At 41.7% G+C, this 26,685-nt stretch overlaps 1 protein-coding gene across 3 annotated transcripts in view; it reads left to right on the top strand.

Moving 5' to 3' along the window:
- SMARCC2 (SWI/SNF related, matrix associated, actin dependent regulator of chromatin subfamily c member 2) overlaps nt 1-25,854 on the top strand; it is a 46,993-nt gene extending 21,139 nt beyond the window's left edge. The window contains exons 11-29 of one of the 3 annotated variants that reach the window (XM_018560789.1): nt 1,515-1,639; nt 1,724-1,783; nt 2,880-2,917; nt 7,587-7,717; nt 7,813-7,884; nt 9,588-9,701; nt 9,834-9,987; nt 10,332-10,448; nt 11,382-11,444; nt 11,530-11,788; nt 12,362-12,523; nt 12,634-12,752; nt 15,847-15,973; nt 16,893-17,047; nt 19,671-19,805; nt 20,278-20,593; nt 22,817-22,900; nt 23,096-23,200; nt 25,453-25,854. In XM_018560789.1, the coding sequence (XP_018416291.1) occupies nt 1,515-1,639; nt 1,724-1,783; nt 2,880-2,917; nt 7,587-7,717; nt 7,813-7,884; nt 9,588-9,701; nt 9,834-9,987; nt 10,332-10,448; nt 11,382-11,444; nt 11,530-11,788; nt 12,362-12,523; nt 12,634-12,752; nt 15,847-15,973; nt 16,893-17,047; nt 19,671-19,805; nt 20,278-20,593; nt 22,817-22,900; nt 23,096-23,200; nt 25,453-25,517 (2,401 nt within the window). In that variant the 3' untranslated portion in view covers nt 25,518-25,854. Of the gene's footprint in view, nt 1-1,514; nt 1,640-1,723; nt 1,784-2,879; nt 2,918-7,586; nt 7,718-7,812; nt 7,885-9,587; nt 9,702-9,833; nt 9,988-10,331; nt 10,449-11,381; nt 11,445-11,529; nt 11,789-12,361; nt 12,559-12,633; nt 12,753-15,846; nt 15,974-16,892; nt 17,048-19,670; nt 19,806-20,277; nt 20,594-22,816; nt 23,201-25,452 lie in introns of all 3 variants that reach the window. The other 2 variants (XM_018560787.1, XM_018560788.1) reach the window with 2 other exon arrangements.
- Nucleotides 25,855-26,685: the final 831 nt, after the last annotated feature.

Below are 26,685 nucleotides of genomic sequence, written 5' to 3'. Positions count from 1 at the left end.
GACCATGCAGCCCATCTTTCTTCAAGTGCCTCCTTATTGTGCATCTTGCAACAGCCACACCAGATGTTTTCAGAGTGTCCTGTATTTCACCTGAAGTTATTTGTGGGTTTTTCTTTGCATCCTGAACAATTTTCCTGGCAGTTGTGGCTGAGTTTAGTTGGTCTACCTGACCGTGGTTTGGTTTCAACAGAACCCCTCATGTTCCACTTCTTAATTAGAGTTTGAACACTGCTGATTCGCATTCTCAATTCCTTGGATATCTTTTTATATCCCTTTTCTGTTCTATACAGTTCAACTACCTTTTCCCGCAGGTCCTTTGACAATTCTTTTGCTTTCCCCATGACTCAGAATCCAGGCACGTCAGTGCAGCACTGGATGAGGGATGCAAGGGTCTGTCAGGAGGCCAGAAACTCATTGACCTTTTATACACACACACACACACACACACACACACTCTGATTACATGCAAACAGATCACAGGTGAGGATGGTTCCCTTTAATAGCCATTCACACCCCTTTGTGTCAACCTGTGCGCATGTTATTAGGCCAAAATCACCAGGGTATGTAAACTTTTGATCAGGGTCATTTGGGTAGTTTCTGTTGTCATTATGATTGGAAAAGAGTAAACACAGTTGATTGATAATAAATGGCTTCAGCCGAACCCTACCCAAGAGTGACTGAAAGGTTTTCGTGTTATCATTCATATTCTCTAAAAAATGGCCAGGAAATCATAAATTCTGCCAGGGTATGTAAACTTATGAGCACAACTGTATATGTATATACACTGAGTGGCCAGATTATTATGACCACCCCATCAGTACTTCGTTGGGCCACGAGATGACTTCGTTGGGCCGCCTCGGGACTCCACGAGATGTTGAAAAGTGATGCGAGGAATCGGACACTGCACTGTTGCTCTTCTGTTGTCTTGTACCAGTCTTGCCACTCTCCGCTCTGCCCTAACATTGACTAGTCGCTGACGGCCACAATTCGCACGTTCAGACCCAGATTTTCCGCTGACAGTCCAGTCTTTAAACACTTTAACAACCACTGCTCTTGAACATTTAACGAATTCTGCTGTTTTGCTGATACTCGCACCATGGCTCCGAGCGCCAACAATCATCCCACGTTCATCCCCATATCTTCAGAAAAAAATCACTTCTACTGTCGTGGTGAACAACCTGCTTCCCTATTTATAATGGTCTGGCCTTCTAGGAACTTCAGCGCAAAATTATAGCCAATTTGCCTACAAACGTCAGGTGGTCATAATAATCTGGCCACTCAGTGTATAAATTAGTCATAGGATTGTTGAATGTAAGTTGTTTATCAAGCTCTTTGTTTGATAACGTTGTCCCTTTTTCATGTTAATGGTGTACGTTTTGGGTATACAGATCTGTGATTTCTATGTTACAATACTGTAGATATTTTTCCACAGCTCTGAGCTATGCATTGCTCTATGTAAAAAATTGTGATCATATGGTAATGGTTCCTATCATTTATAACATTCATACACCTAGACCCTCAACTCCTTACACTAAATCCAAGAGGGGCCACCGTGATGAGGAACAAGAGGATCTGACAAAGGACATGGATGAACCTTCGCCTGTTCCTAATGTAGAAGAAGTAACTCTGCCCAAAGCTGGTAATTGTATTTTAAAAAACGCAAAGCTTTATAATTCACTTCTGACCGGAATGCTGATTTCTTTTTTTATATTTTGTTTTCAAGTCAACACCAAGAAAGATTCTGAAACAGCCCCAGTAAAAGGAGGCACTGTTACTGACCTTGGTGAGTGAGCATCGAGTTTGTTCTCAGAACTATGTGTGTTAAGTGTTCCCATTCACACAGCGTACCTAAAAATATGTTTTTTAAAATATGTATTACCTTTTAGCAGTTTCTTTGGAGCATGCTTTTGGCCAGACTTCAAGCCACACTGAACAGTATGTGAGTGAGTCTCTCCCCAAGACAAAGGAGGACAGGCTGCATTTCCTCTCAACATACAATGCTTCTAGATCTTAATCCCTTTGTTAGGACAGACAGTGTTCAAATCTAGTTTACAACCAATAATGAGTTCTGCCAGCACAGTACAGACAGGGTTAATCATGGTAAACATAACTTCCCACCACGCTCAAGCCTTCTCCTTTAAATGACAGAGAATGGAAAAACTTTCGTTTTGGAGTTTTCAGAAAAAGAGCTGGTAACATATTTTTTCTTAATGTTATACTATGTGAATGGGAACATGTAACAAATATAAAATAGGTGTTATCCTAATTTGGCTGCAAAAGTGGAAACACACCAACGCTTCGTTCACACCTATAAACAGGTGTGTTTAGGGATTTCTGCGATAGGAACCTGAGAATTATTGCAGCAGGAATCCCACATATTCTGTTTAGAAGTGGCACACTCCATGTAATCGTATGTGATATAAATCATAATCATTGATTGTGCGTTCAGGGATAGCGATCTCTTCCTATCTGCATGTAATAGTTAAGCACATTGCCGCTTTCAAATGTGGCCGCTGTCACCTGATCATTAACTTGAATGGGTGACAGCTGCTGCTTCTAAACTGCATGTTTGGGATTCCTGCTGCAGGAATTTCAAGGTTCCTGATTCAGGAATCCCTAAACGCACATGCTTTGTAGGTGTGAACATATTTGTAAAGCGTGAACTTCTCTTATTTTCTTTCTTTTTGGTCTGTTAACAATACTATTGAATATACATATTCTGTATATTGCTATTGTTAAATATACATATTCTGAACACACAGATCTAAATTACATGAAACCCATATTTCTCAAGCTAAATGATCATATAACTGATGTATTTAACCTCTGAGACCATTAGTGATGGTAGTATCTCCAATTCTCTTGCATGTCTCTTGCAGATGAACAAGAAGATGAAAGTATGGAAGCAGTGACAAAGGTGGGGGTTTGCATATTACGTATGGGCAATCAGGAAAGATAGCTGGCAGCCTTTAATTTTGATGAAATCATGTTGTTTTGTTTTCTTGCTACATTACTAGATTATGGATTAGCTTTAAGGGTTTGTCAGAAATATGCGAGAAATATGAATGCTGCCATTGTCGACTCTTACTTCATTAAAAATCTGGATGTCATGCTGACCTCTCTGCTTCAATGCTTTAGGTCACTGATCCAGAATAAGTATGTAGAAAATGACTTCTGACTTTCTCTATCGTCCATTGTCTAGATGTAGGGTTATGCTGCTGCCTCCAGGAGAAATGGACGCCAGGCAAAAAAATTTAAAGTCTGTCTTTGGATGTCTCCTTCTCTTCTGGTTTATTATTTTATATTGTTTCTTTATTGAAAACTCTACTACCAAGAGCTGCTAGTTGATTCATACTGGATATTATTAAATCCTGGAAGTATCTCTAGCTAGCTGACAAAACTGAGAGATTCATGCCTGATAAATTAAATCCTGGAAGCTTCTCTAGTTTTCATGAAGCAGGTCATTTCTGGTCTCAGTACTTATGCTTTGTCCTGTGGTGGTCCTGTGTTCCTGTTTTCATCATTTAACGGTCAGGCCAGTATTAACCTGGGGATTCCTGTCGTTATGTCAGGAACATGGCCATGGATTCATGAGTAAAAAATCTATTTACCTCATCTTTATGAAGTTGGGTGTTTTTCCTTCCTTTTTATTTTACTTTGGCTGTGTGCTTTTAGACTTCTGTTTGTCTGAATGCCTTAATGTGGTGTTTGACTGACTTTATTTAAATTTCCCACTGTCTCTTTAAGAGCCTGGGACTTCAATTTGATGACGCATTTGTTTTTATCTGCTGTGCATGTGCAAGCATGCACAGTCCGTTTTTATGGTGGTGTGTTTCTATTGGCGATAAAGGGGGAAGGAGCAATTTAGACTGCTTCCTTTGTTTCTTATTTGCCCTCAATTTAATGTGCCTCTTTGGGGAGAACAGAGATATTCTGCTGTTTGCAGTACCTCATATTTTTACCTCACACTGGTCGGGGCCATGAGTGTTATTGTGTCTAAATCAGTCTAAAGCAGAATTGCCAGAACAGACTGTCATTAGCAAAGCGCTGTGTAGAAGTGATGTTTATTCCTTTCCTACTCTTTATCTTACTACTGGTTTTATTTAGTGACATTTGTGTTTTACATTGGTGTCACTGATGTTTCTGGTTCTTCTACAAGTGCCCTGTCCATTACAAGGGCTCTGAGGTGTTGCTTTGATGACCTGTGCTTGTTATACTTTATGTACTTCACAAGTTGGCCACGAGGGGGAGCTCTCACTCTTTTCTGTTCAGGCTTACTGGGAAAAACTGTTACTGTTTATGTCCCTTCTTTTTTTTCCTGAATACTGATTACTTATTTTTTACTCCATAAAGAACGGCAGCACTCGTGAAAGTTATACAGGGTTTGGCCATTGGTGACATTTATCTAGGTTCTTGGGGCACACACTTTTCCTTCCTTGATTAAGGAACATAGCCGATCGGTTCAGCTCATGAATATAATACACCTAATGCTTGTCATAAATACTGTACTAGATCATTGATACAGTAGCTGGGCTGTGACAGATTCACACAGCATCATACAAAAGTAAGATTTATCACCTTACCTAGAAGGTTTATTTTCATTGGTGTGAGTCTTTGGGGTTTCCCCACATGCTTTTTCATTTAATTTTTTATTTGTTCTACCTGAAGGTCCTAGAAAAGGTTGTTCATCTTCTAGATGTGCCATTTCTAAGTGGATTCGTCAGGTTGCCATTCAAGCTTAAGGCCTCATTCACACTGCCGCACGTATACGCGGGTACGTGCGTATTGTACCATATGCAACCTATGCAAATAAATGGCTCCATACACACAGCCGCGTATAGAGCCGTATATTTGCGTAGCGTATATATGCGCGAAAACAGAATGGAACAGAGATGTGTCCGGGCAGCGTATTTCTGCGTGTTTTCTTACGAGTGATGCATTCTGGGATTGCATATGGTGCACGCATATATGCTCGTATATACGCGCATATACGCGTATATACGCAATATACAATTTTGCTTGCGTTGTGTGTGAATGAGGCCTATGAGCTGTGGTTGAGGGTACCATCTTTTCCTGTTTCTGCTCAGTCAACTAGGGCAGTTAGTACTTCTTGGGTATTTCAGAATCAAGCTTCTGTTACTCAAATTACAAGGCCGCAGTCTGGTCTTCTGTTTACAATGTTGCTAAGTTTTATAAAGTTGATGTTTCTTCCTGTTGTGATGCTAGTTTTGGCAGAAAAGATTTTCAGGCCGCTGTTTGAGTATTTTTTTGAGCTGCTTCTTCTCGTTATTATGGTGCCCGCCCCTCTGTTCGGTCTGCTTTTGAACATTCCTACGTCTCAGAATTCTTCAGAGCTGTGTCCGTCAATGGACAATAGAGAAAATAGGATTCTGTTCTTATAGTAAAATCCTTTTTTTGGAGTGTGGTGAGGGACACAGTTCCCTCCCCTCCGTTCCTTTTCGTACTGCTTGCTACAACTGACAGGTGTGAGGCGGAAGAGTTTATGTCCGTAAAGTGACAGGCTTTTTTTGTTTCTGTTTTGCCTAGTGTCCGTTTTTACTGGAGGCAGCAGCATAGCCCTAAGTCTCAGAATTCTTTAGAGCTATGTCCCTCAATGGAGAAAATGTTTTTATGGCTAGAACAAAATCCTATTTTTCTCATCTGCACTGCTAGATGGAAGTCAGCAGTGGCAGTTGCTATATTTCTTGTATACACCTGTTCATGCTGAACTCCAGGCAAACAGCTTATCCCAGAGATTAAATACATATATGGCACCTGTATTACCTGCCAAAGGATTTGTGTTTTCTGTTCAACTGTTTCTGAGATTGATACATCCTCATCACACAGCACAGCCCTTCCTGAAAGGACAAGGTCCTGATTTTTATCTCCTTGCCCCTCTCAGCCTGACACTGGAAAGTGAAAGGAGTAGACTGATGAGCTCACTCTGCTCTCTCTTATCAGCATGCTCCCATGTTTGCACAAGCCTGATTGGCTCCTTGTGCTGCTACTCATTCTCCCATGCTGAAAAAATACATTTAATAATGTATTTATGAATTCAGAGCTTAAACTCTGTCTTTTATATCTGTATAGAGTTAAATACAGTTAAAATTAGAAAATGAATGAGTAGCTACATTAACTTGACTTGGTATTAGCTATTTTGCAATCCCTTATACAGCAGAACTCACACTGGGAGAGAGAGGGGCAGTTCATCAGGTGCGGTGCATGCAAATGTTTTGGACCAGCACATGCTCATAGGAGTAGAGAGCAGAGTAATAATTATCATTAGTCCACTGCTGTGCTTTCACTGTTCAGTAAGCAGACTGGGGGTTCAGAGTGGACTGTACAGTCTGGCAACCTGCATAAATCCCAGCAATGGATGACCATAAATTAAATCATGTGGCAGGGATAACAGCTTTCATATATGTATTTCATCTGTGCATTTAACTGTTTGTCTGAAGTTCAGCTTCAAAGGGTAATACCACTTTCTGAATTTGGGAAAATGCAATTACCCGCTCTAATCTGGCCCCCTCTCTTCCCCCCCTGCTATACTTACCTTTGGACGAATGCCCCTTCTCTGGTGCCAGTGTACTATCCGTACCCCATACTGCTTTTACTTGCAAATGATAAAGATGTGATTTGTTTGTTACAATGTAATTTATGCCCTTTTCACTCGAGCCGTGACACCTTAAAAGCCCCATTTTGAGTATTCTTGTTGTTGTATTTGTGAATTTAGGGGTGTGGTGTCTTGTTCTCATTTGATGGCTCGGAATACATTTTTTTGGCAACTTGTTTGTACACAGAGCAATGTTATCACTATGATTGGCTGTCATAGTAGTGTCAGGCTGAATGCTTCACAATCACTGTTTGTGACAGGATAGCTGTGAGATAAAGCAATGTAACAACTAATAGCAAGCACGGGTGTCAGTTGATGTAACATCGGCATTGAGCATCAGTAATATTAAAGGGATTGTCCGTGGGAATTACTTAAGGTGTTTTAAACTTGCCTTGGGTATATGTGTCTGTATGACTGTATGAAGATTAAGACATTAATGAGTCAGAATTATTAAATATTAAGGCAGAAGATTGTTTGTTCCAATAGATGGGTTCATATGTAGGGCTCTTTGCATGCCAGTGATATTCATTAAATGCAAATCTACATATATATTTCAAATTTAGCAATTGCAAAGTCAAATGGATAAAGTGAACCCCAACTGGTAATGCCAGATATGTGCTTGTACATGGTAATAATGTACCACATTTCTTTTGATTTGTTTCTCCATCATATATGTGTATATAATGGCTTATTATGAAGACATTAGCTTGCATTTTTGAATATTTTAAATTATATTGGGCTTTTTTACTTTTTATGTGAGTGCAGGTACCATATCTATCTAAGCACTTGAGAACTCTTTCTCTGTTATAATGCACCAAACATTCAGCTTAATAGTAGTTTGTCATGACACCTTTTAAGAGTTTGAGAAGCTGTGTATAATTCCTGGGCCTGCCCTGTTGCCTATACTCCCTTAGACAAACATATATTGCATGGAACACATAGTACAGCTAATATAGTTCCTTGGTCCTCTTAGGAAGAAGATGAGAACTCTTCAGGGATCAAAATTGAACAAGTGAAGACCTCTGACCTTCATGAAGACAATGTAACTGAACAAACACATCACATTATTATCCCCAGCTATGCGGCCTGGTTTGACTATAATAGGTACTATTTGTGGTCACCTCCATTATTAACTAATTGATGTTACTTAAAATGGCGACCGCTGTTCATCCTATGTGACCATTGGCTTCTTCTTGCAGTGTACATGCAATTGAGCGCCGAGCACTGCCTGAGTTTTTCAATGGAAAGAACAAATCAAAAACCCCTGAGATGTAAGTATCCCTCATATTAGTACTGTTTATTTAGCCAAACATGTTTGCTTGTTGGGTCTTAAAAGTTGCTTATTAAAAATTCAGTACATAGGGTATGCTCCACGTGACCCATTAACATCACTTTTCCATTAGCACCAGGATTGTGTTATGGTTAAGTAGCTCTCACTCTTACTCACAGTTTTAGGGTTATGTGCTCTGCAACCCAAAAAAATGGTAGATAACAGAGCTTCTGAGCAAATTTCCCCTAGAGTATGTGGGCTGGTATTAGATTTAGTTCCTTTTGGGAGGGGACTGGTGTAGATGACTCTGTGCGTGGTAGGATGCTGTTTCATTTATTGGTGCTAAATGTGTAAAATAACTTGAACTATACAGAGTAGTTACTTTAAAGTGAAAGGAAAGAAAAGGGAGTTTCTGTGTTTCTATTGCTAGATCAGTGGTTCCCAACCTGAGGTATGCACCAGGACCTTTTAGGGGTATGTAAAAAAAAAACAATTGGAGGAAAAATCCAGTGGTGTGGCCACCTGTTTACTAACACAGGCAGGGAACTGTTGCCTGGTTATGAAGATGCCCGCAACAGGAGGGGGGAGTATTTGTGCAGGACCTCGCAAGCACCATTATCCAAGGCCTGCCAGGGAGTCCTGCCGTAATAGAATTGGCTTGACCACATTTCCTTAGGGTCGCACTGGCCACAAGTCTCTTAAGGTGATTTTAACAGATGAGACTTTCTCCACAATGTAGCCTTGATCCCCTACACTACACTAACAAATACACTAGTGCTCCTGCGGCGCTCTCTGAACTGCAACATACAGGTAAGCCGCCAGACTGTATGCTTTCTCCATCTGCATCCTCCATGATCCAGATAACTATCTTGGAAAGATAAGCCCTCCAACCCACAGCTGCCCCAAAACCCCAGAGGAGCCTCAGATTCAGGATTTCCAGTGTCAACCTAACACTGGACACACCACTGCAATATGGTACACCCCAAAGAGCCCCACAATCCAGCCTCCCAGCTTACCGCCTCCATCCCACTGACACTAACGCAGCAGTATTTTTTTTCCTCTCCCTGACACCAACACAGCGACATCTTTTCCTTATAATGACGCCATGGACGCAGGGACATTTTTGATGCCGGAGCATTTCTTAATTTGCCACTGTTGCCCCCCTATTTTGCACCACTTTTAAACTCTTCAATTTGATACAGTGTACCACAAGCATTGGCACTAGTTTGACGCATGCCTCAACCATTAAACACATTTCGGAGCGGCCTGCTACGCACGCCCCCCTATTCTCAGGCTTGCTGATTTAGCTAAGTTCCCAAGTATTCAACAGGCCTCGTCAGGCAGGAGCAGAGTGATCTAATGTCACCCTTCTCCTGCTTTAAGTTCCATCGACTGACAGCAGTCGCAGCACGCTACCATGCACTCTGATTTGGAGTTGTACAATGTATTGAAATGAGCTGCCAAGTGGTATGCAAGTAAAAAAGGTTGGGAAACACTGCTCTAGATCACTGACCTGTTTTCAGTATTTCCGTTGAAAAGTAGTTCACCGTTGCTGGCTGATATTTGGTTCCTCCAAAGGTGCCAGACACAGGAGACACATCTATACTCAGACATTTTTACATATTTTAGAACCTTTCCAGTTTTTTAGAATATAAAAAGCATGCTAAATAGTACAGAATGTTTAAAATGATTTGTTTTGTTTAGCTATTTGGCATATCGAAACTTCATGATTGACACATATCGACTGAATCCTCAGGAATACCTCACTTCAACGGCATGCCGGCGCAACCTGGCAGGGGATGTTTGCGCTATAATGAGGTGCGTGTGACATGTCATTGCCATCTGATGCAACCAAAAAGGTTAACCTTTGTTGTAGCACTTCCTAGCAGAACAGTTTGTGAGTTTCACAAGTGATGGATGTTTCATTTGATTTTTTAATGCTTCACACAGGGTCCATGCTTTCTTGGAACAATGGGGATTGATTAATTACCAAGTGGATGCCGAGAGTCGTCCTACACCAATGGGACCACCTCCCACTTCACATTTCCATGTCTTAGCTGACACACCATCAGGACTGGTACCACTGCAGCCAAAAACACCACAGGTACTCTTGTGTTTCCTTGTACAGCCTGTAACTAAGGTGCTTTACAAGGAATCAACCACCAACTCACATATATGCAGCCACTACTCCAGTCCAGATGTGTTTCAGTAAAACAAGCAGTTTGACATTTCTGACGTTTTAAGCATCTGCTGGACTATTACAGTTATCCTAATGGAGGCCATTTACATCTGAGGTATGCAGGTGATTGCTTTTAAGCTTAGATATCTATCTGTATTCATATAAGCATTTATCCAGGTTTCTGATAATGCTTTCTTGCGGTTTACTGTCTCATCTTGCCTTTTCTACTTGTCACATGTATGTTTTATTTTCCTCTATTCTCCTGGCAGACCTCAGCCTCACAGCAGATGCTCAATTTTCCAGACAAAGGTAAAGAAAAACCAAGTGACCTACAAAACTTTGGCCTAAGGACTGACATGTATAGCAAGAAGAATACAACTTCCAAGGTGGGTTCTACAAGGAAATGCACCTCTGTTGATGAGATAAGGGAACAGTAGATTACTAATGCTGGCCTTACTGAAGTTGATACACAATCAGCTTAAACCATATTTTGCCTATATACTGTCATTCCACACAACAAAGAAAATTAATTTAGATTGATTTTTCAACAGGGCTTATCCTTCCTTTTTATGGAAACACCGTTTATCAATTAAACTGCTTAAAGCATATCTACAGCCAAAACGTTTGGATTTTTCCTTTTGGGTAGAGTAGGGAATGGTTAAAGCCCTCAGGTTTTTTTTCTTTTTTCGTGATCTGTGTCCTGTTCAAGAGATTTCCCTTCACTTCCTGCCTGTAGACACAACCGGATGTGAAAGAAAATCCTGTTCAAGAGTAGACAAACCGGAAGAAAATTCAAATCTCCCCAAAGTGAGGTAAATCTCTTGTTAGACAGTTGTCACTAGAACAGATATGAAAATTGGAAGATTTCCCCTCAATTCCCTTCACTTTCATTCCTGGTGGCATTGGTCACCAAGACCAACAGAGAGAGTGAATCTTGCTAATGAAGACACAGACACCAGTAAAAACCTAACATGGGTTCTGATCGTTCCACACCCTATCCAAAACTTTAAAAAAAATGTCTAAGTATAGCTTTATTCGATTGCTGAAAGATTATTTTGTATGAAACAATCATATTGTTACTTTCGTGGTGATCATAAGGCTTTAAAATGTAATAATGTAGCTTGTGGTGTTTTCTTACATTCAGATGTCTTATAATTAAGTAGTCATTTTTATTATGGCTTTTTGTTTTTTTGTTTCTGTTGTAGTTATAACACCCACCATTAGAACTCTCTTTTATTACGCCATTCTTATGATTTCTTCCTTTTAATATTTCTCTATGGGTGGCAGTGACTTCAGTTTGTTTTTATATTGTGTTACAGAGTAAATCTGCTGCAAGTGCCACACGGGAATGGACTGAGCAGGAGACGCTGTTACTCCTTGAGGTAATCCATGACAGTTACAGCCATTCATGTAAATGTAAGGTTATGCCGATAACCTGAGTTTTCCATTTCATTCCATTCTTTGCAGGCTCTAGAAATGTACAAAGATGACTGGAACAAGGTGTCTGAACATGTTGGCAGTCGGACTCAAGATGAATGTATTTTACACTTCCTGCGGTTACCTATTGAGGATCCATATTTAGAGAACTCGGAAGCATCTCTTGGTCCTTTGGCCTATCAACCTATACCGTTTAGCCAGTCTGGCAACCCTGTAATGAGTACTGTAGCCTTCCTGGCCTCTGTCGTGGATCCACGTGTAGCATCTGCTGCGGCCAAATCAGCCTTAGGTATTCTTTTCATAGCTGTAAAATACAATAGGCAGTGAACTGAATAGTTGCACTTGATAAGTCCCAGAATTGTAGGACCTCCTCTAGTGTCAGAAATGCAGTAAAGGCTCTCTTTAAAGCCGGTTGAATATTGTGAAGTTACTTCTTCCTTGGGAGTTTTTCTCTTTGCACCCAAGATATTACCAGCACACCATGTTCAGATAAAAAGACAGGACACTTTGTCACCAACAGGAAGCGATGTTTCGAGGCCACTAGAATCCTTTTATCATGTGCTTCGAAACGTCACTTCCTGTTGCTGAAAATAAAGTGTCCTGTCTTATCTGAATGTGCTGGTGATATCTTGGATTTGGACATTTGTTGTGGTGGCTCCATCCACCATTTCACCATAGCATGGTGTGCACTGAACTTCTCAGATTTATGGATACTCTTCTCACCAGCACACTTGGTTAAGCTGATAGATCTCGATCTGAAATTACCCCTTTACAGAATTATATTTCCATAACATGTTGCTGCCCACTCCTTATATTTGATTACTGCCTCCTGGTAAAATCGCTTTTTTCTCATTACCAATAGAGGAGTTTTCTAAGATGAAGGAGGAGGTTCCCACGGCATTAGTAGAAGCTCACGTCCGAAAGGTGGAAGATGCAGCCAAAATAACTGGCAAACCTGACCCAAGTTATGGCCTTGAGAGCAGTGGCATTGCTGGCACTGCTTGTGAAGACAATGAGCGAATAGGTGAGCACAGTCCTTATATGAATGAGCAGTTTTCTGTTACCTATCTGCTACAATTGTCTCTTCTATCCATATACTTGGAAGAGGCCTGTTATACTTGAATTTATTAACAGAAATGTGTGTTTATAATGTAATTCCTGTATTATATTGGAATGCTTTGCTTCTAGAGGAAACTACTACAGAGGAACCTCCTCCTGAACCACAGCCCGCAGAAGAGAAGAAGGAACCAAAGGTAAACCCTACACTTTACACAGAACCGGTATTCTGCATTTAACCCTTTAATGACTGAAGGTAAAACAAACCTTAACACCTGAACCCAGTTTTACTGTGTGCTAGCAACAAAAAAAAATTACATATCTTTGCCACTACTTAGTGTATCCAGGACTTGTTTTTTTTCTGGATAAATTGGGTCTTCATTTCGTGATAAATGTTATGGATATCTCCTGATTTAGTGAAAAACTAGGCCAAAATATGAAAAGAAAAAAAATATTATATATATAAAACTAACCCAGATCAAGGCCCAATCTATTTTATTTTATTTTATAAAGAGGCTTGAATCATGTATATCACTGATGTTCAACAAGTGGCCCACTGTGCTCCAAAATTCAAATCCATTCTGGATCACAGAAAGCACATGCAAGATGACAATGGCTCCGGCAGAATTTAGCACTGGGACAACCACAGTCTAGGGATGCACTGATGGTGGTTTTTCGGTATCAAGTACGAGTTCCAATATTTTCTTTTCGATACTCACCGATACCGATATCCATGGGCCTGGATTATCAGGAAGCTGGGCGGCGGGTCATGACACGCTACCTTGCTTCCTGATTGCCTGGGAAGCCTGTGTTCTATTGAAAGAACACCGGCATCACATTCCAAGGCAGCCTGGCTTCCTGACCAATCAGGAAGCCAGGCTGCCTAGCAATGAGTGAAGCTGGCTTCCTAGCCGATCAGGAAGACGGGCCACGGGTCATAACCTGCCGCCTGCCTTCCTGATTGGCCAGGAAGCCGGCTCCATGCTCCCTCGCAGCACTGTCGATCAGAGGGAGATCTCCCTCTGACCGGAAGTTCCAGTCCCGGAGCATTTGTACGAGTACTCGCCCAAATACTCTGTATCGGTGCATTCGCACCACAGTCCAACACTAACCTGGGAGCTGAATCGATTAGCTCTTGGTTTCTGCTCCATGGAAGTGGGTGTTGCAGGAACTAAAATCTCAATGTAGAACAATGGTTTCACACTGTGGTTACATTTATAGGGAAGTTTCAGCACATCCTGTCAGAATGGAGGCTCGGGGCAGAGTAGCTGTTTAGCCTCCTCCTGCAGCAATACATCACTGTTATATGTGATCTGTTGCTACACAGTTGCATGGGGGGGACCAGATCAGGTCTTCACTGCCCCGACATCCCATAAAAAAGGGGACTAAAAAAGATAATGGAATTTTATAAGATTCTTTTTTAAAAAGAACCTTCTCCTCATTAGTCCCAAATATCTTGGGATGTTCTGGATGACATTTGTATTTTCTATGTAAGCAAGTGCAGAGTCATCGAGAATTTTAACAATTGCAAACCTGTAAAAATGTGACCAGAATTGCTAAGTGCGGTCTGCTCAAAAACCCGATTTGATCTCATCTATGGGCCTATTCTCACTGTTGCATCAACGCACCTGCAAAATTTACTACCGTGCATTAAGGCGTTCTGCATTAGGTAGTGCATATATTACTGTGTGTTGCTGTAACGCGCGACCAAATATAATTTTACTGCTGGTTAACTCAACACAACGTTATGAAAACCGGCCCTCTGGCTATATCAGAGGCTGCACTTAAAGGGTTAATAAAGCCTTGTGTGTTTTTGCATATATCTACTGCTAGCAAGCAAGAGATACTGTATATGCAAAAAAAATAATTTTTAAAGTTACCAAACAGGTTTAAACGTACCTGTGTCTCCACTGCACGCTCCTGTCCGAAGATCTGAAAATTCTTGAACGACTGCAAAGGATCATGGGGCGGGCGCATGCGCAGTAGAGATCTTCGGCCAAGATAAGAATAAAGATGCAGGGTAATTCAATGCAGCAGGGTGCACACGCACAGACTCCGTGGGACAGGAAGAGACAGGAGTCAGCGCTGGATCAGAGACTGGCACTCGAGGGACTCCTGAAAACTATTGGAAAGAAGATGATGATCGGATCAAGAGGCATCATTTAAGGTAAGTCGTTAAAGCAGCAGTGGGGGGAGGGGGGATTTTTGACTTAAATGTCACTTTAAGGCCCCCTTTATTTACTAAGTTGACCATTGCTGATTTTTACAGTACTGTGGAAGCTGGTTCAATAGTTTGTATGCCGATTAAGCAGCAGGGACATCTCTGTCCAGTAAACAGCCAGATTATACAGTATATATATATATATATATACAAATTTGGACATGGTTTCATGTTAAATGAAGTAGTAGTTAGGCTTTAACCAATCTTCTATGATGTATAAGGGTCCCCACACATCTTGCGATAATCGTACGATAATCGCGGGAAATCCCGCGATCGTACGATTATCGTAAGGTGTGTGGAAGCCTTGCAACCTCTACTACTGTATGGTCGCACGACTTTAAACTTACGGACATGTTCGAAAACCCGCCGAGCATCGTACGATGTTCGGCGGGTTTGTGGCATGTCCGTACGATAACAGCCGTACGGGCAAGCGCACACTGCCCGTTCGGCATTGCGGTCATCGGAAGCCCGCCCTTCAGGGGGCGTGGCTTGCGATAATCGCAAGTACGATCTGCCTATGCAAGATAGGCAGATTGTACGTTTTTTTAAGTACCTTACAACCATCGCAAGACAAAAGTCTTGCGATGGTTGTAAGGTGTGTGCCCAGCCTAAGTCTTTGCTGCTTCCATCCTCTTGTTCTAATACAGAATGAAGTAACTGCGAGAAAGGAGATCTCCATTCCAGGGACTAGAGAGGCAGCAGTTATTCAGGACTTGTATTTATCTGATCTGATTACAGTAAAGTAAAATGTTTAGTTGCTGTACACTGAACAATATGATTGCCATTTGCACTGCCTCATTGAATTATTTAATTTGTGTCCTATTTATGGATATTGATGTGAGTTGCTTGCAGTGCAGGAAAAGAAAAAAAAGAGCTTCCTCAAAATGGTGATCCCTACTGTCTGCTGCATTCTTCCTGAATAGAGAAAACACAGTTTTTGTTTCATATATGGACTATAATTGTGGTCTTGCATAAAAAAAGAAATGAATGCAGAAGCCCTGCTTTTATAATTTGGAGTTCTGAATAGTCAATAAATGAATTTATACGAGGTGATTTCTCTGCTTCCCCAGGATTCACCTATTGAGCCTGTCACAGAAGAGGACGCAAAGGAGCGTGGTAGTGATTCTGTAAAGAAGGAGGAAGAGAAGAGCAAAGATGACACAGACAAGGACTCTGAGAAGAGTGATGTAGATATGGGTAGGTTTCACTTCCTTCACACACTTTTCTGTTCTATACATTTGCTATCAGGGAGCTGTGCTTGTTTTCCTAGGAGCTGTAGGTATGCATATTAGCTGGTTAGCTCCATGGCACATTGTAAAAATAGAATTATGGGCGAAATAAATATGACATATTTGAGGCAATGTTACTTTACACACTAACTGTGTTCTGCTGCTGGAATTTCCCTGTTAAATCTTTCACAAAAGGTTCATTCCAGTAATATTTTACTTATAGACAGAGCCTGGTGGTCTGAGTCAACCTCTACCTTTTTTTATTGGTCTTGGATACTTCAGCAGTGAGAATCTATATTCTGTTCCAGGCATTTTGGAATTTCCCTCTAAGCTTTGTATATTCCATCACCTCCTTATAAATTCCTCATTTTTTTGTCTTTTTAAGCTACACAGTGCGTGAATTGCTACATAAACCCCTGTAAACAAAAAAAGTAAACAGCACACAAAAGTGCACGAGGGTGCTTGGTCCTCTTCTGAAAAAGAGGGCCACAATATCCCTGAACCCCCCTAGAGCATAAGGCTCCTGACAGGGGCAAGGCACTCTAGTCCACCTAGATAGATGGACCCCGATCCTTAGGGGCCAGTCAAACCTGGTCCACCAAATACTTAGTAAGGGCTCTCCTGAAGAAAGACCCTTGAGTGGGGGAAGGAAAAAGACCCGTGAAGGGCACAGTCCCTCCCCCATAACATCAGGGCAACAATTGACCTTATGTTCCCCAGCGCCCGTTCATTCACTGCCAAACACCTCCCTCAGCACTGCGTGGGCTGACCCTTTAACCATGCGTCATGTAGTTGTGTAGAATGACACAAAGGGAACATTATGTCAAGTCCATGATATTTTCATTACATGTGTGTGTATTTCAATTAATTTTTATGTGTTATTATAGCTGATGGGGACAAAGTATCTGATAGTAAAGAAGGTTCAGAAGAAACAGATAAGGAGGAAACCGCAGTGAAGAACAAGGTGGAGAGAGACATCGGAGAGGGGAACCTCTCTACAGCTGCAGCTTCTGCCTTGGCTGCTGCTGCTGTGAAGGCTAAAGTAAGTAATATACTTGTCTCTGGTTGGCCCAGTTTTACCTAACAAACCTAGGACCCACACAATTCTGCATACTTAAGCTGGCCATACTTCAGTAGAATTTATTTTGAAAAATGTTGTTTTCAGAACATTTGTACAATTTTCAAATACTTTGAGTTCAAATCAACTGTAGTGTCTCAGATGAACTAACTTCTAATATTTATTGTGGTTTTCCTTTAAGAAGTTTCATTCATTTCTAAAAACTACATTTCCAATGATGTTCCTTTTTGGCCGGGAAGCCAGCTCCATGCTCCCTCGCGGCACTGCCGGTCAGAGGGAGATCTCTCTGACCAGAAGTTCCGCTATCGGGGGTAAGTATCGGAGTGACAGATTTACAAATCTAAACAGACTAGCTGCAGTGGACTCTGTTTACATGTGCAAATCCCACTGTCGCTTTACACTAGAAACAATTCTGGCAGCTGAGCTGCTGTCAGATCGCTTCGAGGGGCCGGTGTAGTGGGTGATACCCCCTCCTTGCTTCCTGGGCTCTACTGCCCCTCCTTCGGGCCCAAGACCGGCATCACGGGTTTTGGCGGGAAGCAGGTACTGAGCGCAATGCTGATTGCATCACTTTTAGTCCCTCAGAGGTCATTGCTCGGCTGCAGAAGCTGGGCAATAAGCTATTGGAGTGCAGTCTGTGCAATAGTCCAATAGCTTATTTGCAGTGGAAAGGTGACACTAGGGGGTCTATTACACCCCTAGTGTCACTTTAAAAGAGTACCTGTCACCACTAGTATGCTATTAAATAGTGGGCTAGTGAGCGTATTTCCGTAAACACACGTTGGGTGCGCCTACATACGAAAACGATTATCGTGTAACACTTGTTCGGTATTACCGAATGCGCGAGAGTCAGCAATAATTTTAGGGCCAATATTCATGGATATCTCTAAACTAATGACCTGTGCAGGCTTTTAAAGCATCACCTATTGACAATTTGGGGTACCGTATTTTGTCGCCTGTTCACTGACGCACGCAGTTTTTAACCTGGGCATGTTTGGTATCTATTTACTCATCCTAACCTTATCTTTTTTATTTTACCACAAAATGTCTATTGTATTGTGTTTTTGTTACTAAAATTAACTTACAAAATGTATGAGTTTAATGAAGAGTTGCGTCAATATTGCAACTGCCATGATTTTATTCTACAGGGTCTGTGCTTTCAGAAAATATATCATGTTTGAGGGTTTTAAGTAATTTTCAGGCCTAAAATGTGGATTGTAACTTGTGCAAAAAAAATGCATGAAAGGCATGGGCAGCGAAAGGGTTAAAGGCAGCCATGTTCTTTTTAGCTCGCAGTATCAGGGCTTGTTCACACTAGCAGCTGCACTTAACCGCATGGCTGCTGGTGTGTGCCTAGCCAGTGCCGGTGCACTCAATTGAGCCGCATCGCAGTGTTTCTTTCTTTTTTTGTTAGAACTTCATTGAAATATTACAAGTTACATTTCGTTAAGTTCTGTGGGCTCACGCGGTGTGATGTGGTTGTACCACTTCTTACTGCGGTGCCCAGAAAAAGAAATTACTGCATGCCGTATGTTTTTTAAAATGTATTTTTAGGCGCAGACCGCTGGAACGCATTAGTGTGACATGCCCACCTATGACAAGGCAAATTGCTTGTCTTCTGTGTGGGCTGCTCTGGACAAAAAGGCCAGAACAGCCTGAGCGCATGTGGTGTGAACAGGCCCTTAAACTTCTGTTTATCCGCACAAAATCGATTATTTGTAAATTATAGTCTTGCAATGCCAGATCAGGTGAAAGTTTAGCTTTACAAAGTACGCTATTTCTGTGATAAATGTTTCCTTATCAGTGTAAGCTTGAGAGGATTACCATCACACTTTGTCCCCATTCACACCTAGGCGTATTGTAATATGCGCGTCTGTCGCGCGACCGTCACGCGTTTTTTTTACCGCAATTCGCGGTAAAAAAGTCGCGCGATTCCAAAGGCTACTTGGCTGTATCCAAATGGAAAACGCCCTACAAAACGGCCCAAAGTAGTCCAGGGACCTTTTCAGGCGTGGGCCGTTTTGTAGTGCGTTCGGGGACGGGCGGAAATACGGACAGGTGGGAACGATACCATTGACTACAATGCTATTTATTTTTTTGACCGTTTTGTAGCGCGTTCGTCGAGCGTAGGACGCGCTACAAAACGGTCAGGTGTGAATGGGGCCTTTTATAGGAACATCCAGTATGTCAGAATGTTTAAGATGGTAATGCAGTGGGGGCATTTATCAAAACTGGAGCAGAGAAAATCTGGAGCAGTTGCCTATCGCAACCAATCAGCTTCTCTCTTCAGTTTGTTCAGTTAAGGTTTGAAAATGAAAGGTGGATGCTGATTGGTTGCCATGGGCAACTGCACCAGATTCTATCTGCTCCAATTTTGATAAATTCCCCTCAGTATGAACGTCGTGCCTTTGGGACCTACTTATAATCCCGCTGCTCCCACAGTCTTTAAATGGTCATCAAACAAATAGAAGACATACAGGAACAAGTAGTTTCTCAGCATCTGGATGGACACAGATGGTAAATGAATGAATGATGAACTAGCATAAATATCACCTTTTTCTAACCATTGTTATGTGCCATTATTTAGCACCTGGCTGCAGTGGAGGAACGAAAGATCAAGTCATTGGTGGCTCTGCTGGTGGAGACTCAAATGAAGAAACTAGAGATCAAACTGAGGCACTTTGAGGAGCTGGAGACCATCATGGATAGAGAACGGGAGGCGGTACGTCCTGAAACGTTTTAACATTTTCCACTTAAATATGCAGCATACGTATCTCATTATCCTTTCATGTTTTATATGGGTTGCCACAGCAACATATACAGTAAATGAAATGGATTTTCATGGTAATATGTATATTATTTATCTCTGATCTGTGTTGTATCACCAAATGCACTGGTCAGCATTGCTCATTAATACTCTGGTGACAGCTTCACCAGTGAGTGCTTTTTAAAGTGACTTTAATTGCCATTCTGATTATAAAGATTTTTGGAACAAAACAAGGCTTTATACTCCGAGGACTCTTTTGAGGTGCTGATAATTCCTCTGTACAGTACTTGTCTCATGAGTAGGTGATGCCAAAGCTTGCCATTACTAGTGCTGTATCCTTGTGGAGGAGGCCAGTTTTGGGGGGGTTTTGGGACTTGCTTCATTACTGAATAGTTCATGATATGTGTATTTCTATTTCCCTCCATAGCTGGAGTATCAGCGGCAGCAGCTCCTAGCAGACAGGCAGTCCTTCCACATGGAACAGCTAAAATACGCAGAGCTGAGAGCACGTCAACAGCACTTCCAGCACATTCAGAATCAACACCAGCAGCAACATCAGACTCCTGGCAGCCAGCCTGTGCCCCCCACTGCCCACTCCATCCCTGTAACACAAGCTTCTGTGACCCCTGCATCTGGGGGTACAGCAAGCAGTTCGGAAGGGCTGAGTCAGCCAAATCCACCTCCATCACAACCACCAGTGAACAGTCAGCAGCAAGGAGGCACACAACCCAGCCCAGCACACGGTGAGTGACTTTCCATGTGTATGCTTCATTTGTGACCTTTGTTTTCCTGTTATTATCATGACGTACAAAACAGAGTGACAGGATTGAGAGGCGAGCGAACCCGGTATGTGTTCGCTCACCTCCCGATCTACTGAGCCGACCTGTGACAGTCTCATTGTCACAGGTCGGCTAGAACTATGAGGTGAGTGAAAAGCACTCACCTCATAGTTCTCCTTTAAAAGTTCTTTCCAGCTTGCATTGTGTTGACCTAAATATATCTGGGGAAAAATATAACGGGGATGAGATTAGGTGAACTGATATTCGAGAAGTGGGTTGGCACTGAAACAGGGCATATCTACATTTTGTCTAAACTATAAGCTTTTATAAACGTTGGGAACACAATGGGAAGGCTTTTCCCCAACCCCTTATGTGGTAGGTTGTATTTGGCCTTTCATTTGGTTTTTGGAAGTCTCCTACTTTTAAGACGTGAATTCTCCATAAGTATATAAGTAGAACTTGGTATGTAATACAAGAACAAAATCAGCTGAAAAGCTGAGCTCTGCCTATCACACAAATAGGATAGGACATGTTCTGCCTAATATGTTCCCAATCCAGCAGGAGATCAAACTCTACCCCATTCCACAAATATTAGAAATAAATCTTGTTTCAGTGGATCTCTTAAGTATTTTCTTTTTAGATCTGCCTAGTATGAAAGGATTAGGAAGTTAACGTATACTGTCCTAGTGATCACATGTGATCATGGGAAGACAGACAGCAATAAAAGCCTGGCATATGTTCTAACCCTCCCCTGCTCTGCTAATAAATGTGTCTTTATTGTCTTTATCACTGCTGAAGAAATTTCCCTTCACATCCTGTCTCTTTCCGAACAAAGGAAGTGCAGTAATTGTACAAAGTGCAGAGAGAACTCAGATTTCTACATTACTGCATTGTGCTTACTAGCTTATCATACGTTTTATTACCAATCTTTGTCCAATGAATGAGCTGTGGGCTGTAGCTCATTAATCAGCTTCCAAGAGTCAGTGTATTTTGAGATTTGTCAAATATTAAGTCACAGTTTAGTTGCAATTTCTGCTATATCGCATAGTAAAGTATCATTTATTTTAACTGAGATCTAGAATTTTCCAGAACCACTGTGAATGTATATTCACAGTGCAGCACGAAAACTGAGCTGAGACAATACATATGTGACCATTATTATTTTAATGTTTCCCGCTGATTGAAATAGATTTCAGCGTGAGTGCCAGCTACAGTCTTACCACTGCTTACAGGCAACCTGTTAAGCCAGTTGTCTGGTTGTCATGCTGACCTTCTGGCTTCAGTGCTGACCCCTTATTGTTCTGACTTTGCTTTCTGCATGCTTTTTATGAGTCAGTGACTAAGAAAGTAATGGAGCCAGAGCTAACTAGCCAGCTAACTGGCTAGTTAGCTCTGGCTCCATAAGTTTCTTAGTCATTGAGTCATAAAAACTCCTTTTTTGAGGAGGTCGCAGTGGCAAGCCCACTTATATCTTTTCCCACAAGTTTTCTTTGAGGAAAGGGTCCACTTGGACTATACCGATCCTTACATCACCTCGTGCAGTAGTTGAACTTTAAGCACTGACTCTAGTGAGAGGTAAGCTGGGCCATACACTGGTTGAATTTCAGCCGAGCCAGCAATTTAACCAGTCTGTGGACCAGTTGGGACATCTTCGTTTGACAAAAGTTAGTTTTTCAATCAAATTTTGTCGATGAAGCCCGTCTCAAAATTCTCGGCTGAACAGTTTCTGCAACCAATGAGCTGCAGTCAGTTTTCAGTTGTTCACTTCTTAACAATGGTGCACCCACTGTCAGAACACAATAGAACAGCAGAGGGGATTCCCCCATCCATGCTGTTTTGCACAGTCAGTGTATGGCCAGCATTGGTGGCAGCATTCATTTTATGTTAGCGTAGTACTCAGCACAGGACACAACTGGGATTTGAGGTATGAATTATTTTGGACGTAAACAATATTGTTCAGTTTAATAAATTAAAATCTCAAGTAATAGAAAAATGGAATCATAAAATTTGAACCTATTGGCAGCAAGAACATTTTTCCATCTCCTCTTATGTTATAGATTCTAATGCTGTGTATAAAACATCATTATGTACATTCTTCCTCTGGGTGAAGTGTTTGTGAATTATGTGCATATTGTGTGGATTCTAGTCATTAACATGGGCAACTGTGATTTCTTTTCTTTTTTGCAGGTTCTGGTTCGTATACAGGCCAACCACCACCCAACCCCATGATCCCATCAGCAGTATCTGCTCCTGCCCAGCCTCCGGTGCCCGGTAATCAGCACCCCAGCATGCCTTTGCCTGTACCATTAATTATGAGTAGTGACTTAGTTGACTCTGCTCATCACAACCCACCGACTAACACCTATCCAGTGCCCCATCCCATGCATGGCTCTTTCCCTCCTGCAGCATGCCGGGTCGGTGGGCCTTCCCCACTACCACATAACCCTTCCATTGCCCTATCTTCAGCGCCTCCTAACTTGCCGTCTTCCCTGGGGTCAGCGGCCACACACAGCCCTGCGATCGTAGCTGCAGTGCAGGGAGGGGCTCCCGTCACAACCAGTCCTGTACCAGGTGAGTTTAGTAGACAAGGTAAACCTAATTGTAAGTTATAAAATTATTCTGGGTCCCTTGTTATAGAAAAACTGCTGGACATCCTGTAAGTATAATGAATAACAAAACTCTTGGTGTGGTATTAAGACACAGTAACATCATTATTTTATTCTATTTGTCATAAAGGAAACGTGTGCTAAGAAAAATATGTAGATTGCCATTTTTACCTTTTTAAAATGCTAGTTGCCTGACTGTGTCTGGCTTTAATACTTTCAGAGCCACTGAGGTAGAACAACCTAGGATCTGCATCATTGTTCCAGAAAGTATTGAAGCCAGAGAATTGGCATGGTAGCTGGATACCTAGCATTTAGAAAGAGCTTGGCATTGGCAGCTTCCATATTTCTCTCATGAGACGTTTCCTTGAAGAGTTATATGAATGAAAATATGCATGTATTAGTTCAATATACTTTACTGACATCTTTATAGCAAGTAAATATAGTCATAGCAAAAAAAAGTACATGTATGGTTCTGTTTTTAAATATTATCTTCAGTCTAAAGTGTATGTATAGCCACTTTGTTGTTATTATTATTATTATTGGTATTTATATAGCGCCGGCAATTTACGCAGCACTTTACATAGTTGCACATTCACATCAGTCCCTACCCTCAAGGAGATTACTATCTAAGTAGGCCAACTTAGAGAGGAGTTAATTAACCTACCAGCATGTCTTTGGAGTGCTATGAATGAAATAAGGAAGGTTTAAAGGAGAACTATGAGGCGAGTGAAAATCACTCAGCCTCATAGTTCTAGCCGACCTGCGACAATTAAACTGTCACACGTCGGCTCAATAGATGAAGTGAGCGAACACATACCGTCGCTCGCTGACTTCTCAATCTATCCCTGCAGAGAGCCGTGACTGTCAGTCACGGCTCCCTGCAGGGATTCCCCTGTCCGATCCTCGAGCGCTGACTGGTGGAACGTACGGGGGAGGGGCAGGTAAAACTGGCTCTGCCTCTAGATACCGTCGCTCGCTCACTTCTCGATCTATCCCTGCAGAGAGCCGTGACTGCTCGGATCCTCCAGCGCTGTAGCTTGCGGTATACTGAGCTTTGGGTGACGGGAGGATGCTAGTTTGTGTCCTCCCGTTACCCTTAGTAGAACTATGGGGAAAAGCCCTAACCCTATAGTTCTTCTTTAAAACCCCTTCTAGTTTATTTTGTGTCTGTGTCTCATTGGAGATATTTCCCTCTACTTCCTGTCCTGCAGATAAAACAGGAAGTGAGGAAATATTTGAGGATTACTAAATAATGCTAATACTTCAGAAGAGGTGAAAAATATAATACATTAATAAACCAGCATGTTTTTTAGAAATTCATAAAAGATACTGGTTTTTTAATAGTGACAGAAATCAGAAAGACAATTCTTCTTTTCTAAAAAAAAATGAGCCTGATTTTTGGAATTGTCTAATCGTAAGCTCTCAGGAGCAGGGCCTTCCTAACCCTTTTCTACTGAAATTGTATTGTAACTGTACTGTCTCCCCCATTGTGTAAAGCGCTGTGGAAAACTGTTGGCGCTATATACATCCTGTATTACAATAATAATCATCAAACACAATTCTTATATCATATTTTCTTACAATTCTTGCATAATTTGTATTCACTCCTGCCACAAGGGGGGGCTGTAACAATGCAGCTTCCATGCAGACTTAGCCATCCCTCCAGATGTAAAGATTGCCCCCTCCTTCAGATGCTTTCTCCTTGCCTTTTGTTATAACCATGTTTGGTTGGTTTTTGGCTTAAGTTAATTTGTAGAATTGCTTAATCACATTCTACGCCGCCAAACCCATTTGCTTCTTGTGTTTCATGACACTCAGTATTCTTGTGGTAGCGAATGTTGATTCAGAATGTGTATCTTTTTGTGTATAATGCAATTTTCTCTCTGTTCTGAAACAAAAAATCTACATGAGCCTTTTCTACTAATTTGATCTTTGGCATTGGGGTTGATTTGGAAAACTGCAGCAAAGAATACAAGTGAAGCTTTTCTCAATGTTGGTTTCATGTTGAAATAAGGAATTTGTTTTTCACACATAATAGGTGTACTTTTCCTCAATGTTTCATAAATCAGCCCCAGGGTCATGATAACGCTACAGGAGAACAGACTTTGGTTATGACAGCACATCTTCCAACTGTGTTGTTTTATAGTTCTTTGTTTAGTTTGAAGGTTTGTACATTAAGCAGCAATTCCAGATGTCTTGTGTGTTCCTCTATTCCAGATCCCGCAACATCCCTCCAGCCTGCAGAATCCATAGGAAGCACAGTCCCTCCAGCCCAACAGTAACAGTGGGACTTCTCTTTTTGTGGGGGGGATCCAGACCAGAATAGAAGTGAGAAAGATTGTGGAAATGTGTCTCAGATACTTCTTTCTGGATCCAGACCTCCCCCATGCTTAGAACCACACATTGAGCTCTCCAGGGACACAATTCCCCTTTGTGTCATGACCTTTCTTCATTTTATGTCATGAATGGCCTGGACCTCAGCTGTTTGATGTTAACTGCAGTACTAAGTATTCTGAAGGGGGACCTGTAAGGGAACAAGAGGAGACTATAGCACATCCAGGCTCCTTTGGTATCCCTGTCTCCGCCGTGGGAGTGTGGAAAAGTAGTGTGCAGCAAACAAGGACTGTGTGTACCTGTAATAACGTAAGGGAAGAGTCAAATGAGCTCATGGACTGAATGGGAACGGCTGCGGCTAACCCGGACCTTGTTACAAGAAACAGAGCTCCTAATAGAAGTCAGGAAGTTGATCGGTGTCATTTCCACCACTGATAGAACCACGTTCCAGACTCTGGTGACTCGAATGAGCGCTGAAAACACATTTTATTTTTGTTTTTCTATCAGATCAGCTGTGGATGATTTTAGCACTGCTGCATTGGTGGAGACAGCATTCCAGTAGACTTCTGGAATAATGACTTCAGATCTCAGGCAGCTGAGGTTGATACTTGTGCATTGCTGACAAACAAATCCGGTTCACTTGGTATTTCAGTTGTTGGTGTCTCTTGCCTGTTATTCCAGAGGAGTCAGAGCTTCTCGTATTGCATCATTTGCTTCTGTTGTAAACCGTGGATAGAAAGCATATCTCTTCCCAATATTGGTGTCCAGGGAGATGCCGCCTGCACTGACGGGGGTGTAAGGTCATGTCATAGTTTTCATATCTGCAGGGTGCTAACAGAGAGATGCGCACCCCTCTGGTTTCTTTGTACAGAGTGGAGAAGTGCACAGCATCCTACAGAATCAGGTTCCTCATTACATTCTCCTTTGACGTCATGATCCATTGGTGGAAAGAGAAGGTGAGCTATGTGTATCCCTGTAGAAGGATGGCAATGGGGAATCTCTGTCTCACTCTATAGTGCACTATTTGACTTGTTCGTAAAATATTTTAGCTTTTAACTATATAAGCTTTTTTTTTTTTTTTTTTTTTTAATTTTTTTTTTTTAAAATTTTTGCCGC

Source organism: Nanorana parkeri, unplaced genomic scaffold (assembly GCF_000935625.1).
Source record: "Nanorana parkeri isolate BGI_ZX_2015 unplaced genomic scaffold, ASM93562v1 scaffold478, whole genome shotgun sequence".
In the NCBI taxonomy this organism is placed as follows: Eukaryota; Metazoa; Chordata; class Amphibia; order Anura; family Dicroglossidae; genus Nanorana; species Nanorana parkeri.
This window is presented reverse-complemented; position numbering and strand designations above follow the sequence as displayed.